Source organism: Panulirus ornatus, chromosome 11 (assembly GCF_036320965.1).
Source record: "Panulirus ornatus isolate Po-2019 chromosome 11, ASM3632096v1, whole genome shotgun sequence".
Classification (NCBI taxonomy): Eukaryota; Metazoa; Arthropoda; class Malacostraca; order Decapoda; family Palinuridae; genus Panulirus; species Panulirus ornatus.
Window position 1 is genome coordinate 15127828 of NC_092234.1, and position 16476 is coordinate 15144303.

General features: G+C 44.9%; 1 protein-coding gene across 2 annotated transcripts in view; it reads left to right on the forward strand.

The window, feature by feature from the left end:
* The window catches only part of LOC139751304 (glucose dehydrogenase [FAD, quinone]-like), a 226956-nt gene that overhangs the window by 208781 nt on the left and 1699 nt on the right, over positions 1–16476 (forward strand). For both annotated transcript variants that reach the window (XM_071666638.1, XM_071666639.1), the window contains 8 exons: positions 10869–11003; positions 11395–11516; positions 12627–12683; positions 13269–13382; positions 14025–14181; positions 14554–14711; positions 15380–15557; positions 15843–15913. In XM_071666638.1, coding sequence (XP_071522739.1) covers positions 10869–11003; positions 11395–11516; positions 12627–12683; positions 13269–13382; positions 14025–14181; positions 14554–14711; positions 15380–15557; positions 15843–15913 — 992 coding nt within the window. The remainder of the gene's footprint in view (positions 1–10868; positions 11004–11394; positions 11517–12626; positions 12684–13268; positions 13383–14024; positions 14182–14553; positions 14712–15379; positions 15558–15842; positions 15914–16476) is intronic.

Consider the following 16476-nt stretch of genomic DNA (forward strand, 5'->3'; position numbering starts at 1 on the left):
TAGAAGAGATTTTTTTTTACTTGGTATACACGAAGACTAATGAGTTAAGTGGGTGATGGTAAGTTGCGGGTCAGTGGGGGTACGTACACCTAGTGGGTCAGTAAATGATGCGTCATGGTTCAGGGTGACACAAGGAAAGAAAATGGAAGTAGTGAGGGATAATGGTGACATATATATATATATATATATATATATATATATATATATATATATATATATATATAAATATGCAAAGATGCTTTGGCTTACCTCATGATAACTTAAACTATGGACAACATGTTAAGGGAACCATTGTTGAAGTGAGGTATAGTGCAGACGTCTCCACGGTGTCTGGTAAGACCGTAGCCTGTAAGAACACTTGTGGCATTACTGAGGGCGGCGACCCAGGGGCCTGACAGGCTTGAGCACATTATTGGGTAGGTCCGTCATCAGCGCCACACGCCATCGGAGAAACTCCCCCGGACACATCCGGGAGAGCAGCGGCCCCACGTTTTGCTCACTCACGTGGAGGATTTTACGTTCGGTTGTAGACCACGGAGTCGCAGTGCAGTAAGTGTGGTGTGGGGAGTTATGTTAACCATCTGTTGTTGTTGTTCTTGTTCACATGGATATTCACCCTGTGTTGTGTGTTAGTTAAACCGACCAAACATTTCGTTTGCATGAAGGAGGCACGTCGACTTGAGGTGTTTTCAAACTGTGGCTAAAACTTTTCTGATCCAGTTTGCTCATTATGAATTTTCGCTTATTATAATGATCGTCATGATGACTATCATCATCATCATCATCATCATCATCATCACAGTTGATCTCTTACTAAATACAGGAAGGAAGAGTTTGGTCAAAATTAAGTTGGTTTGAAATGTGAGTAACATTTATGACCAGAGCAGTACGTTCCCCCCTCACACACACACACACACACACACACACACACACACACACACACACACACACACACACACACACACACACACACACACACACACACACACACACACACACACACACACAAGATCTTCTTGATCGTACTGGAGGGTGAGAAAAAAAATGGTAGAATGTAGATTATTCCAAAAATTTGTGTCAAGAAGTAGAAAAAGATGGCCATAAAAACACCCTGGCGGACTGAACCACAGGTTTTTACAGCCCCGGACGTGACGTCATACATACTGGCCAGGGAGGATGTATTACTCGTTCTTTCTCCCCTCCTCCCACACCACCAGCCCCACCCCAGGTATCGAGAGGGCTAGTGGCGGCCGTGTCACGAGCCAGCACTTAAGTGGCTGTTGAATTTCATTCCTTTGTACCAGGTAGCAATTTTTTTTTTTCTTCTTCTTCTTCTTCTTCTTCTTCTTCTTCTTCTTCTTCTTCTTCGTGTCTCACCCACGCCCGGGCTGCTGGCTCTCCGTCCACGAACACATGTCTCCCCAGCTCGCGTACGTTTATCACCTGGAGAACACGAATCCCACATGAACGAACTGGTCTTCGCCGTGACTGGATTTTCCCGCCGTGAGCGATACGCGCTGGGCCTGACCCTGGCCAGAAACCTTGTCGTAAGTGCAGCTCTCTCTCTCTCTCTCTCTCTCTCTCTCTCTCTCTCTCTCTCTCTCTCTCTCTCTCTCTCTCTCTCTCTCTCTCTAACAAAAGAAGAACGAGTCTTGTAAGGATGATGTGTGTGGGGGGAGGATGTGCGTGTGTACAACCCTGGCTGATGACTGACTGGTCTTGGTGGAGAGATAGGAGACCGAGAGAGAGAGAGACACATTCCCGAGATCAACCACACTAACTCCTCGTCAGGAGAGAAACGTCACCCAGAGATAGTATATTCTCTAAGGATATGATAACACAAGACGTATTCGTAATATACATAAGATAATATAAGGTATTGTAGGCGGTATAACTCGCGTGTTGTGGGATTCATTGCTTTACATTGGCAGGTTTCTGGTCCTGGCAGTGTGTAACATCGAGTTTTGCTGGTTTTCTCCCACAATGTCATCAGTTCGCATATAACAACAACAACATCCCAAAAAAAAAACCGTAACGTTTTTGCTCAGTCATAACATAATGATGATAAGAATCATTGATGCGATGGTGTGGCAGTTTGGCCAAAGATTTGTGGCTGGTAAGAAATTATGGGCTTATGTGTCACATCATGCCACGGTTGAGGAGAGCACGCAAGGACTGAACTGATTTGACTCGTGAATTTAGAGAGAGAGAGAGAGAGAGAGAGAGAGAGAGAGAGAGAGAGAGAGAGAGAGAGAGAGAGAGAGATCTGGAAACCCGTGTTCCTGCGCCGCCATAAAGACGATGCTCCACATTCCACAGTGCTACAGTCATTCACAAGGGAGCTCCGCGCCCTGGGGGTACGACGCTGTGCACCTAACCACGTTAGTGGCGTCGCTCCTGTCGACTCCCTCTCTCCGTTGTTTTACTGATGGCCGTCGCTGTTGCCGCCTCCCGTTGTTACCACTGGCAGTCCCTGTTGCCTCCCGTTGTTACTACCGCCAAGTGCTGTTGCCTCCCGTTGTTACTACCGCCAAGCGCTGTTGCCTTCCGTTGTTACTAACGCCAAGCGCTGTTGCCTCCCGTTGTTACTACCAGCAAGCGCTGTTGCCTCCTGTTGTTACTACCGCCAAGCGCTGTTGTCTCCCGTTGTCACTACCACCAAGCGCCGTTGCCTCCCGTTGTTACTACCGTCAAGCGCCGTTGCCTCCTATTGTTACTACCGTCAAGCGCCGTTGCCTCCCGTTGTTACTACCGCCAAGCGCTGTTGTCTCCCGTTGTTACTACCAGCAAGCGCTGTTGCCTCCCGTTGTTAGTATCTGTAGCTGAGTTATGGAGATCAGTCCTCTTATCATGTCTTTTCCATGAACAGAATAAAGGAGACAGGTGTGTGCAGGTGGGCGCGGGTCATATGATGACAACATGTAGGTCATGTATGGTGTTCAGGTGAGCTGACGTGGGTTGATGCGCTCGTGTGGTATTGGTCCACACACACACACACACACACACACACACACACACACACACACACACGGAGCCTCATCTCATCATCCATTGATCTGAGAGAGAGAGGGAGGTAGGGAGGTGAGGTAAGTTGCTACACACATGAAGGAAGGTAAATATCAAGTAGGTAGTTTAGAGGCAAGATTGAGGTAAGGGGCACGAAGGGTCCGACCGGGAAGAGAGAGGGAGCGGAGAAAGTCAGCGTGCGCGAAGACTCCTCCCAAGGCATCTACCGGTCACCAGCGACACGCCCCCATACAACCCGTCTGTGAGCCACTGCAAGTCTGTCCTTTATTGACGCAAGCAACCAAGCAGAGAGGGAGGGAATCGTCCCCATCACGTCACTCCGTAATCCTCCTCTGTCGGACCTACCAAATTTCTACCAGCATGGAGCAGGTAATGAATCACTTGGTCGTCTACAGGTTATTTCTTAAAACTCGACCACTCGGACCCACTGGTTGAGACGACGGAGCAAGATAATGGACGGTGTTGCAGACAAGGGTCTACGTCCTTGACCACTGTATTGACCTACGAGTTAGATATTACATTTCACCAGGTCGTTACATAACCTCTCACACCACAGGACCATACAGTGTTGTTATATTCATCTCGTTGTATCGTTGCCAGATTCTTAAATTGCTGTATCGATGTTCCTAAATACATAGTTGTGTTGTTGTCACAGTTATACCGTGTGCTGATGGTATATTCCTCAGTATCTTCCTGTAGATTTAGCCTTTATCTTGATAATTCCTTCCTAAGACTGTCGATACGTAGGAGTGTTGTTAAGATATCTTTTTTCAGCAACACCTCTGTAGACGAAAGCTCCTGACCACGTCAGTATCAGTGTTTCTTTCACATTTGATGGACATCGAGTAGTGTATTGTACATGTCAGACTCTTGCGAAAGACATGGACAGGTAGATTAACTGTCGGTTAGACACTTTACTCGGTGAGAGGCACTGGGGGGAAAAGAAAAAACCCGCCTTGATTCACCTCCAATCACCCCCCACCACCATCCAGTCACCTCACATTCGTATTTCTTAAATCTGTGTATAATTATGTGTCTGTGATAACTTGCTTTTTACTGTACAGGAGAGGAGTTTTTATATTCGTGGGGCCCACATGTCTCGAACTAGTTTGAAACCAGAGAGTTTATGATCAGGTCACCACTTTCTCGTTTCTCCTCCATGGTGGACATATATGTGTATGTATGGCCTCTAGTCGCCTCTCACTGTTACCCAGTTGTCACAATGCTGGTAGCACCACCTGGCTGAGAACATCTGCTTTCATATGGGAAAACCATGCGTCTGCCTCGATGAGGCTTCGAACTCACTCCAAAGTACTTTCCCGAAGTTTTACGAGGCGAGAGATTTGGAGTTCCTAGGAAGAGTAGTTCGGTGACTCTGTTTCATATACACGGCAGATGTGAAGCGTATTCTTCATGCAGTGGATGATGACTTGCTTCCACAGGTCCATCTGTCTTCATGGTCTGTTGAAATGTTATTTTGATCGGCATTTCTTTTTTAGATCTCGCTTATCAGTGTGTTTCATCTCCCATATTAGTTGTGTTTCATCTCCCATATTGGTTGTGTTTCATCTCCCATGTTAGTTGTGTTTTATCTCCCTTAATAGTTGTGTTTCATCTCCCATATTAGTTGTGTTTCATCTCCCATAATAGTTGTGTTTCATCTCCCATATTAGTTTTGTTTCATCTCCCATATCATTTTTTTTCCATCTCCCATATCAGTTTTGTTTCATCTCCCATATCAGTTTTGTTCCATCTCCCATATCAGTTTTGTTTCATCTCCTATATCAGTTTTGTTCCATCTCCTATATCAGTTTTGTTTCATCTCCCATATCAGTTTTGTTCCATCTCCCATATCAGTTTTGTTTCATCTCCCATATCAGTTTTGTTCCATCTCTCATATCAGTTTTGTTTCATCTCCCATATCAGTTTTGTTCCATCTCCCATATCAGTTTTGTTTCATCTCCCATATCAGTTTTGTTCCATCTCCCATATCAGTTTTGTTTCATCTCCCATATCAGCTTTGTTCCATCTCCCATATCCGTTTTGTTTCATCTCCCATATCAGTTTTGTTTCATCTCCCATATCAGTTTTGTTCCATCTCCCATATCAGTTTTGTTTCATCTTCCATATCAGTTTTGTTCCATCTCCCATATCAGTTTTGTTTCATCTCCCATATCAGTTGTATTTCATCTCCCATATCAGTTTTGTTCCATCTCCCATATCAGTTTTGTTTCATCTCCCATATTAGTTTTGTTCCATCTCCCATATCAGTTTTGTTCCATCTCCCATATCAGTTTTGTTTCATCTCCCATATCAGTTTTGTTCCATCTCCCATATCAGTTTTGTTTCATCTCCCATATCAGCTTTGTTCCATCTCCCATATCCGTTTTGTTCATCTCCCATATCAGTTTTGTTTCATCTCCCATATCAGTTTTGTTCCATCTCCCATATCAGTTTTGTTCCATCTCCCATATCAGTTTTGTTTCATCTCCCATATCAGTTTTGTTTCATCTCCCATATCAGTTTTTTTCCATCTCCCATATCAGTTTTGTTTCATCTCCCATATCAGTTTTGTTCCATCTCCCATATCAGTTTTGTTTCATCTCCCATATCAGTTGTATTTCATCTCCCATATCAGTTTTGTTTCATCTCCCATATCAGTTGTATTTCATCTCCCATATCAGTTTTGTTTCATCTCCCATATCAGTTGTATTTCATCTCCCATATCCGTTTTGTTTCATCTCCCATATCAGTTGCATTTCATCTTCCATATCAGTTTTGTTTCATCTCCCATATCAGTTGCATTTCATCTTCCATATCAGTTTTGTTTCATCTCCCATATCAGTTGTATTTCATCTCCCATATCAGTGTGTTTCGGTAGCGGTGTTGGAAAATATGTCATGTTTATATTTGCCGACGTTACCACTCTCGCAAGACGCTGTTGTTTTGTTCTGTAGACTCGTTAGCGTTAGTCCCTCGTCCGCTGGCTAGTGTTGACTCTGGCTGGACCCATACCGTTGTTGTTTTTCAAGAGAACCTTTCATGTCAGTGTTTCCATCCTGGATTATCGGGGAAAAATGGTCGTTATTATGTGCAAGACGGGCAGGCTCGTCATGAAAATAAAACGAATGAAATGAGTCAGCTGGTTGACGGGTTTCAAGTGCAAGTGTGTGGTGGAATTTGACTGGTTTAAAAACTCTCAAACAAAAGGTAAGGTTCACTGAAGTGTTGATGGTGCGTTGATTCAGTTGAGTTTTGGAGCAATGAAACCCAGCTGAGTTTCAGTAAACGTTTTCGTGGATTTTAGTCATAAAAATGTCATTATCTTTTGTTGACTGTCATCTTCCTTTGTTTACATAAGTGTAAATATGGTCGACACTTATTTGCAAAGTTCTGGTACTGAATCAGGTTTTAATGTGGACGTTTTAGCACAGAGACGATTGTTTTAAGTCAGATCACAAGGTTGGAGTCATGGATTTACAGGAGATATTATCTTGCTTCCGTTCCCTCAGCAAGTGACAGTCAGTCATACGCAGTAACACTTTCAATTATTGTCATCAGAAAGGTCGAACACCCTCCTCACAGCATCACCTGCTGAACACGAGGGTGCTACTCTCGAGTGTGATGACATGGCCTTATACTTAACCCTGAAGTAACTAACGTCATTATTATATCGGGTTTATATTTATTGGTGTAGTTTGTTCAGTAATGCCACACCACCACCACTGGCGCTACACCAACCACTGGTATCACACCATCACTGGTACTACACCAAATTTACCAGATCAAGTTAAGCAACTCTAACATTGGAGTTTTTAAGTTGAAATTGCTCGGTTTCATAACCCTTCCCTTTTTCATTGAGGTCATATCACTTCTTGTTCATTACGGTCCATTAAAGGGAAACACAAAGTTCTTAATTATGTAAATGAACATTGCAAACCTAACCAAACTTTTCTTATTAGATAGACACTTGCCCGTATTTATCCCAGACCAGGTGAAGTTAGGTAAGGTTTGCTGTGGTTGTATGTTGGCTGGGAAACTTGTCTGAATCGGTCTTTCCAGGAGGTGAAATATATTGTAATAATTATATAACGTGTCGAGCACTTTGATAGGATGTCAAGGCGAGTCCTTGAAAATGTTGGAAAAAAGTATCGTTGAAAATATTTATAAACTGCTGTTTAATAATGACAGAGCAATCGTGGTATATGATTATATGCTACGATCTTAGAATTCGATGCCGTCATATACAAGTTCGACATTGTGGTTTATATGCTATTCACATTTCCGTCTAAAGCTTCTGGGTTTAATTCATTTATTTATTATACATCTGTTGCAGCTTAGGCTTGCTGCATTCACTAGCGTGGCTCTCTTCAACCTCATTCTGGCGGTATTTTTCTCGCACATTCACTTTCTTTAACAATGACGAGGGGGTAACCTGGGGGAGGGGCGTCGTTGGCATGGTCATAACCACAATGACGTATCAAGTGAAGGCGTACGTAAAGTGAAGGTAAAGTTGCTCGATCGTGCGCGGTTTTTTGTCCACCTCGGGTGATCATGTCTCGCCAGAGTGCGAATTTGTAGTATCTGTTCAACGTCAGTGCTCCAGTATTTCTGCTGAGGCATTGCCGAACCTGGCTAGTCATTTTGACTTTCCTTTCGGATGCAGTTTTTTGTTGTGTTGGAAAGGATCGAGAGATCACATGAGGTGGAAAATGAACGCTTTACGACAGCTTTAGTAATATTCTACTAACGATTGACGTAACCTGGTAACATTTTAATTCGTTTTTGAAGGCCAGTATAGAATTAAAAAAAAAAAAAAGGGGAAAAAAAAGCAACGGTAAAGTTCCGAGAGATCACGTGAGGTGGAAAATGAACGCTCTACGACAACTTTAGTAATATTCTAACGATTGACGTAACCTGGTACCATTTTAATTCGTTTTTGAAGGCCAGTATAGTGAAAAAGGGAGGGGGGGGGGGGGAAGCAACGGTAAAGTTTCAGTTTAGGGGCACCACAGAAATAACATGCGGATGTGTTAGAATCGCATATCACAAGACTACCTATACTTTATAAAAGTGAGTTAGACCTGGTGAGTGAGATCCAGTGCAGTATTTTCATGGCCTAAGGTAATGAATTAGTGATAGTGGGGAGGGTTATGATGATCAGGGAAAACGTAGGGGGAAGAGGTAGTGAAACTTCTAGAAATCAGTAGAATCAATAAAAATCATCCACTCCCCCCACCCACTCTTCATAGTAACCTAGATTTATTCATTTTCAAGTTTCTTTTTCTCATAGGTGAGTGTTATGGTGTTTATAGCCATTTGCTGTAAGCTCTGTTTGCTGACTGTGTTGTTCGCTGAGTGTTGACTTCCACTGCAAAGAATTCTACATTATGGCCAACAGAAGACGACGACAGTTTCGCTGGTATATTTTGACGATGATATAGAATTACGGTAAACCACGTCCGGGGGAAAGTTACCCCAGGTTCTCACTTGTTCAATTGATTTCTAGTCTTACATTTCTTCTTGGTATGTCATTAGGGAGGCATTCGCTCAAAATCCGTATCATAAGTTCTCATACCACACGCAAATGCTTTTGCATATTGATGTGGTTGGCGATTGTCAGAGACAAACATATTTTTACCAGTGGATCAAACTAGAAGGTAAGGAGGAGGGATGAATGGGAGATTCTGAAAAAAAAAAAAAAATCATTTCCGTGGTGTATTGGTTAGCGTTCTTGACCGTGACGCATTCGAAGGACCACTCAGGGTCGAGCGCATCGGTCCGAATCCAGGTTGCGGCAGTCGGTCCACAGTCGACCCAGCTGTTCATCCACCTTTAGGGGTTGGTCGATTAAATGGATACCTGGCGCAGGCTAGTATATATATATATATATATATATATATATATATATATATATATATATATATATATATATATATATATAAGGCCCTGGAAGTCTATAACCTCGAATCGAAAAATCTTTAACATCTGTGGGAGTTGTTGAAGATTAGATCTGTATGTGGTTCTAAGGTCACTTACACGCGGACTTTGGACCGCCTTGCTGCGTCCAGTGTTCGAGCCTGCGCGGGTCTGATACCAGACGGCTTGTGCACACGTGACGGTCAGTAACGTTAACCACTACGACACCAAGGAGTGTCCAGCCACCTGTATGTATAGCTTAACCCGATCTAAGCCTGACACGGACCTTTGTCATACGACGACCCGTAGTCTTAATGTGTTAGGCTGAATTGCATGTCTCGCCTTGCCTAAGCTAACCTGGGGGTCTGGAGACGGAAGCCTTCCATAGAAGTAGAAAAAAAAAAACATAATTGATATTAGTTAATACAGTTGAAAAGCATCATATGTGTGAGTGAAGACACTCTAAGAATAAGCCTGGCACAGGCTCTTGTCAGTGACAGCTCGATCCAAGGGTGATGCTCTGTGGCTGACTTTAGGTGAGGGGATTTATTATTATTATTATTATTATTATTATTATTATTATTATTATTATTATTATATGAAGAGACTGTGGGTACGATTATTCATATGATAGGGATACAGTGAAAGTTACTTTTATGTAGTGACAGTGCAAGTTTACAGTGATATAATAAATGGGCAACGGTGATTATAATATACTGCTACACATTGACAGTACGGTACTTAAAAAGTGATATTACCATTAGGTAATATTCACCGACATTGTATGTGACAAATATGATGAAAGTGAATATACTCTTGTTAATAGTGACGATATTGTGTAAATGGCAGTGATAGTATTATGTACTGATGGTTCATAGATGCGAGTTTTCAGGGTAACGCCATTGTAATGACTGTAGTATGAGCAAATACAAGATGCTGTGGTGTAAATATTGGTGGACATTTCTAACCCACTTCATTACAGTGTGTCATAAGCAAGCACGACTCCAGGCTTCGATCCCCTCCTGATGTGTGTGTGTGTGTGTGTGTGTGTGTGTGTGTGTGTGGACTTCCTTGAGCATAATAAGGCAAAAAATAAAACTACTCCATCATGTATATTCCCAGACTGTAGCCGTGTGGAATTATTCGAGTTGTGTTCTGCTGTTCTAAGAGGCAAGGGTTAACCTTCCATCAAAGTTACGTGGCAACAAGACGATTTTCTGAATGCCAGAACCGCAAAGAATTAGGTATTCAAGCTGGTGTCTCGACTTGTTAGTCATTATAACTGTCATCACACCAGCGAGGAACATATGACCGGTCGGGAATGATTGGCCTTTGTAAACACATATGAAAGACTTCAGTACTTGTCACACACATGATAGGTTGACCCACGCGTTTGAGGTACGTTTCACAGGCTATCTATGTGTACTGGGGTTTTGCATAATGAAGGACTGTGTTGACATTGTAGCAGATACGACGAAGGGTAATGACTTGTTTGTTACGAGCGAGGTAGGTGGTGCTGGGCTCCAGATCAGACTGACCGCCCGCCACACACCAGCTGATCCTTACACTATGGAAGGGCGGGGTATATGGCGCTTCCAGGGAGGGAAGACCGGGGTTGTCGTACTGGAGGAGGGGCACTGCATATTTCAACCCCTGAGATTCGGACGCTTGGGATACGTACTCGCACATACATCAGTATCAGTCACTGTCGCTTGCTGGCAACTGCTTCTATTGGTCAGAAAATTACAGGAAATACGTTTTGAGGTTTGATGCAGTTGACCTAGTTCCAAAACCTGGCTGAGATTTTTCTCTCATATAAAGATGTATATATTCTGTGTCTGTTGCATGTGTATACCGACATGGTTTATCTTCTAGTAATTTTAAACATAAGATACATAGTTACGGTAGCGTTGTTCCCACAGCGGAGTACCATGGGTTCGGGGGACCCCTGGCCGTGGAGGACAAGAGCTGGTACACTCCTCTGCTGAACGGTTTCCTCAAGGCTGGACAGCAGCTGGGGTACAACGTCATCGATCCCAATGGTCCCGAGATGATAGGTAAGATGACGGTGGTGTGTAGAGGGTGAGGGAGGCTGTGGTCATATGGTTGGTGGTGGGTAGATGTGTTGTTGTTGTGGAGTGGCGGAAGATGATGGAAGAGTTGCCTTGTGGTATTGTGTGGTGTGAGGGCCGCCGCAAGGTTAAGACTAGCATGATGGTGTTCTGTGGTGTGCTGTGTCTTGGGGTCTGGGTCGTGTGTGTGTGTGTGTGTGATGATTGTCTGACCTCCTCTTCTCCCCCGGAGTTGTCTGACTCCCTCTCCTGCTACCCCGGGGTTGTCTGACCTCCTCTCTGCTTCTCCGGGGTTGTCTGACCTCCCCTCTGCTCCTCCACGGGTGTGTGACCTCCCCTCTGTTCCTCCACTGGTGTCTGACCTCTGCTCCCGCAGGGTTCAGCGTGCCCGACATGACCATCCGGGAGGGCTGGCGGTGGTCCACGGCCGAGGCGTACCTCAAGCCCGCTGCATCTCGCCTCAACCTGCACGTCGTCCTCGACGCACATGTCACTCAGGTGAGTTACCAACTCCTACATGAGCTCTGCGTCACGCAGGTGAGTTACCAATCCCCTAGGTCAGCTCTGTGTGTGACTCAGGGAAGTTACAAACCCCAGGTGAGCTTAACTTCATTCATTCAGGGGAGTTCCCAGTCCCCAAGGTGAACTCAGAAGCCCAGGTATCTCGCTAGTAGCTAGGCGAGCTGCCTCGATCATTGGGTCAGGCACACGATAAGTGGGTCGAGTATTACCATAACTAAAAGTCATCAGTACCGCAAGCAAGTCATCATGACGGGCGTGCGTGTGTGTGTGTGGGTTTGCCGTACGAGAGCCATGGACGGTGATGCCTCTGGTCATCAGTTCAGCATCAGCTGGTGAGGGTCGACCAGCACAGGGAAGTCATCAGTTCATCAGCACCTGGAGAGGTGGTCATCAGCATCTGGTAAGTCATCAGCTCTGTGGTGGGTTATGCGGCAGGCCCGTCACCACCTCCTGGTAGAGGGTACGTCAACGCCTCGTGGGTCATCAACACTGATGTCATCATTGGTCACCTGAGCCTAATGAAACCAATTTTATTTCTGTCTTAAATACACGGTGACCAATTCAGTGTGTGGTTCTCATCTCTTGTGTTCCCTGTTGTCTGTGTCTTTGTTATTCTCATGTCTTTCTTCCTTCTTCTGTTGGTCTTTCCTTTCGTTTTCGTCTTTTTCCCTTCCCTTGTGTCCTCTCCTGTTGCCCTCACGTGTTGTCCTCCCGTTTCCATGTCCTGTTGTTTTGTCTTTCCATGTTGTCTTCTGTTGTTCTCTCCTATCATACTTTCCCTTTCTTCTCTCTAGCTGTATTTTTCTGTTGTCTTCTGTAATCCTCGCCTTTTATCTTTCAGTTCAGCTTGAGGAAGTACGTATCCGCTCTTCCTTTGGGCAAGGTTATGCCTTTTCTCTCTCTCGCCTCTCTCTCTCTCTCTCTCTCTCTCTCTCTCTCTCTCTCTCTCTCTCTCTCTCTCTGTAATCTTCTTTATGAAACTGTTGTAGACCAGCGCACATTCCAGGAGTACAGCAGGCGTTTTTTTTTTCATCTCCAGAGCTGTTGTTTTTTTGTTAGTTATATTTTGTGTTTCTCTCCTGACAGATAATGTTCGACCGCAGTAAACGGGCAGTAGGCGTCCGGTTTGAACACAGTGGCAAGGTAGGTGACCTTACCACTCTCTTCTTCCTCCTCTCTTGTCCCATCACTTCTCATGTAAGTTCATCTAATACACAGCCGGGAGCTATGTTCACTCGCACCGACGCTTGTGATTAATTTAAGTAGAGGAACTGGATCTATTTGAGTTTCTAGTTGTCAGCTGTATTATTACTACTCACTTTTATTGTCATTACTTCTGCTTTCTCCCTCGTGTAGTATCAGAATCAGATCGAATATAATGATTGGTACGATATAATTGAAAGAGACGATGTTGCATCTGAGCTCTGGCCAAAATGATTACACGTACTAATTAGTTTTTATAAGATCACCGGCAGTGAAAGCCACCATGAAATCCGAGCGGAACGCTTGTTCTAAAACTCATCCAGGTACAGAGAGGGACGTTAATCAAAGCACTAACCATAACAACAGGTCATATACCCCTCCAACCTTCCCCTGTGGTTCCTTATTCATGGACTTTCCTTCCCTATCATTAGAATTCACATTATATCGTCATATGCCCCGGTTTCCGCACCGTGTCTTCTGGGTCCGTGCCACGTGAGTGAGTCAGGTCTCGCGTTGTTGTTGCAGACACGCACGGCTCTGGTGAAGCGAGAGGTGGTGATCAGCGGCGGCGCCATATCATCGCCCCAGATCCTCATGGTGTCCGGCGTCGGCCCTGCCAAGCACCTCCACCAACACGGCGTGAGTCTCTACTCTTCTACTAGGGCGTTTAGGGGATTATTATGGGGGTCTAGGGGAGGCATACGATCTGTGGAGTGCAACCATATATAGGAATAGCCAAGGAGGTAGCCACAAGGTGCATGGTCTCAGTCAAGGACCTGGTTGCACTGGTAGTGTCATGGGAGGCAGCCGCGGATGTCTGTGGGCTCCTTGGACTGTCAAGAAGGCTATCTGTAGTATTAAAGGGGTGTCTAGTGTATCAAAGGGATGTTCAGGGTGACAAGTTAAGGGTCTTTATAAGCAGGTACTCGGCCAGGGATGTGCGAGAGTTGCTTACGTTGTCTGATAGCAGCTTGTGAACCCTAGAGAGGAATACGGGCAGCAAAGGATGTATAGGAACCTCAGGAAGTGCCCACGACCATCCTAGATATGTTAGGACAGCCAGGGATGCCTGTAGATCATTTAAGGATTTGGGCGGCCTCTTGGAGGGGTAGGTTTGTGGAAGTATTCAGTAATGTGCAAGACAAGACTGTCTTACCCAGGCATTTAGTGGGTTGTACTGTAGATAGAACTAGTGCGTGTTGTGTCACCAGAGATTATCGTAACTCCTGTGTCAGACGTCATCAGGACCTGTGTAGCCATCATTGGTGTTGTCGGCCGCAGATCCCCGTGGTAGCGGACGTGCCGGGTGTGGGCCAGAACCTGCAGGACCACGCCTCCATCTTCGGCCTCACTTGGACCACCGACTCGGGCCACTCCATCAGCTCTTTCACCCTCGCCAGCCCGACAGCCATCGGCGACTACATCTTCAGGAGGAAAGGTACGAACTCCACTTCATGACTTGACCATATATGAGGTCACATATGGCCATATCTGTGTCTGTCGGCTTGTGTCTTTCCAGTCAGGGATCATCAAAGACTTAGAGTGATTGCTGTGCTCATTACCTCGACAAACGACTCCAAAGTAGCATCGCAAGTTCGCAGTCATGTGCTCGGCACTCGTATAGTAACCCATGTATTTTTCCTGCCATTTTCTTAGACTATTTTGTTTTTTTGCCATTCTTAGGTATTAGCACACTACATGCCTTCCCAGGTCTGCTGCTTTCGACCTTCCCCAGGTTGTCACCCTACCTCAGCAGGAGCATTATCCTTCATTTTCATTAAAGTCTTTACATCTGTGTCGCCTCCTCCAGGTCCGTTCTCCTCCCCCCTGGGGATAGAGGCTCACGCCTGGATTGAAGCCGACGAGGGTGACCCGTACTGGCCCGAGCTGCAGTTCCTCTTCATCGCGGGCACCACCATGTTGGACGACGGCTTGAGTATAACTGACCTGATCGGCTACGACAGGAAGGTAAACCATCAGCCACTTGCTACTGTAGCCAGGTAAACTGTCGCTCACGTGCTACGTACGATACGAAGGCTAAACCATCACTCACTTGCCACGGTGGGAAGGTGAACGGTCCCTCACTCACTCGCTGCGATAGAATGATGGACGAGGAAATAGGATAAAATGAACTGATGTAATTTGACACCGTGAGGCGTGAAGTTTGTGTTTGGGTCTTATCGCTCGATAGCCTACAGTCTGTAGAGAACGAGTCAGTGGATATACAAAGATGTAGACGCATAGACTGAGTCAGTGGTGCAATAAAAGAGTATTCAGAATACAGGGGAAGTATTGACGATGTAAGATGAGTAGATACAGGCTGTTTTGGGTTCAGGTGCTGGGGCAAGCCAGGCGGAAACTGTTCTGAGTCGTCTGTTTCACAAACTGGGGTTTCGGGACCGCTTCGACCAGGCGTGTACCGAGGCCTCAGACGTTTACAGTGATTCATTTGAATTTCAGACGAGTCCCAAGACTCACGTTCGTGACCGTAGATCAGATAGAGGGATAGAATAACTGAACACTTTACCAATACATAGCCATGTAAATCATCAGCTTCTCATGTGTCATGAACTGCCTTGAGAATCACGTATGCTTGTAGTAGTCACACACACCTCACCATGACCTCTCCTTCACAGTTCTTCTACGAGTACTTCCTGCCCATTAGAGGCCAGGAGGGTTTCAGCATCGCCCCCATGTTGACCCGAGCCAGGAGCCGTGGGTCCGTTACCTTAAAGTCTAGTGACCCCAAGGCTGACCCCGTCATTGACCCAAATTATCTCAGTCATCCAACGGATGTGAAAAACTTGGTCAAAGGTATGTAAGGGGTCATACCTGGTTCTCAGGTGCATACATGACGTGGCTAAATGATACATTGAATATGTGGAAGTCAAGCTCTTTATAATGGTCTTGTATCACTTGCTCTTAATTTTTATCTTTATACAAGAGCATATTCTGTAACGTTCATATAGGGTGGTTCATGTACATGTAGCCCAACCTCTCTCTCTCTCTCTCTCGTATACCCACTATTCCCTTGTCATTCCTTCCTGACACTCCTCCCTCATCTTCCCTTACATCTAAACTGACACGCTTTTCCCTCAGGTATAAAGTTTGCGTTGGCTGTGGGCAACACTCCGGCCATGAGAGAGTATGGTGCCAAGTTCCATGACAAGGTAAGGCATCTGACTTTTAATGACAAGGTAAGGTGTCCGTCCATTATCATGAGACCTTTCAATACAAGGAAGGGTGTCTGACACAGTCATGTATCCTCCCGTCCTCTCAGTATAATTTACACATATTCACTATATTTGCGAGTTATATTTCCATTAGGAATATGTTCCACACTACGATCTGTATTATGGTTTGCATGTATCATTCGTTCACTATCATTTACATTCATTCACAACAGCATTTACTCGCGGGATATCCCCTAGAAACAAATTACACTCACCTGCTATCCAAACTCTCATTTACATTTACAAAATAATGTTTACAAAATACACCTCGTATTCCTTAGACTTTATAAGTACCTTCTGTCGTTTATGAAATGGCATTATTTACACTATAATCACAAACGTTGTTATTTAACACCATCTGATGATTCCACATAAGGTATCGAACCTCTCTCGTTCCTGCACCAGACCGCCAGATGTGACAATGATGTCATGGTATTAATTTAGGTGTGATTGTAAAGTGGGCTACCCCCCCCCCCCCCTTTCATAGGTCTATACACCGA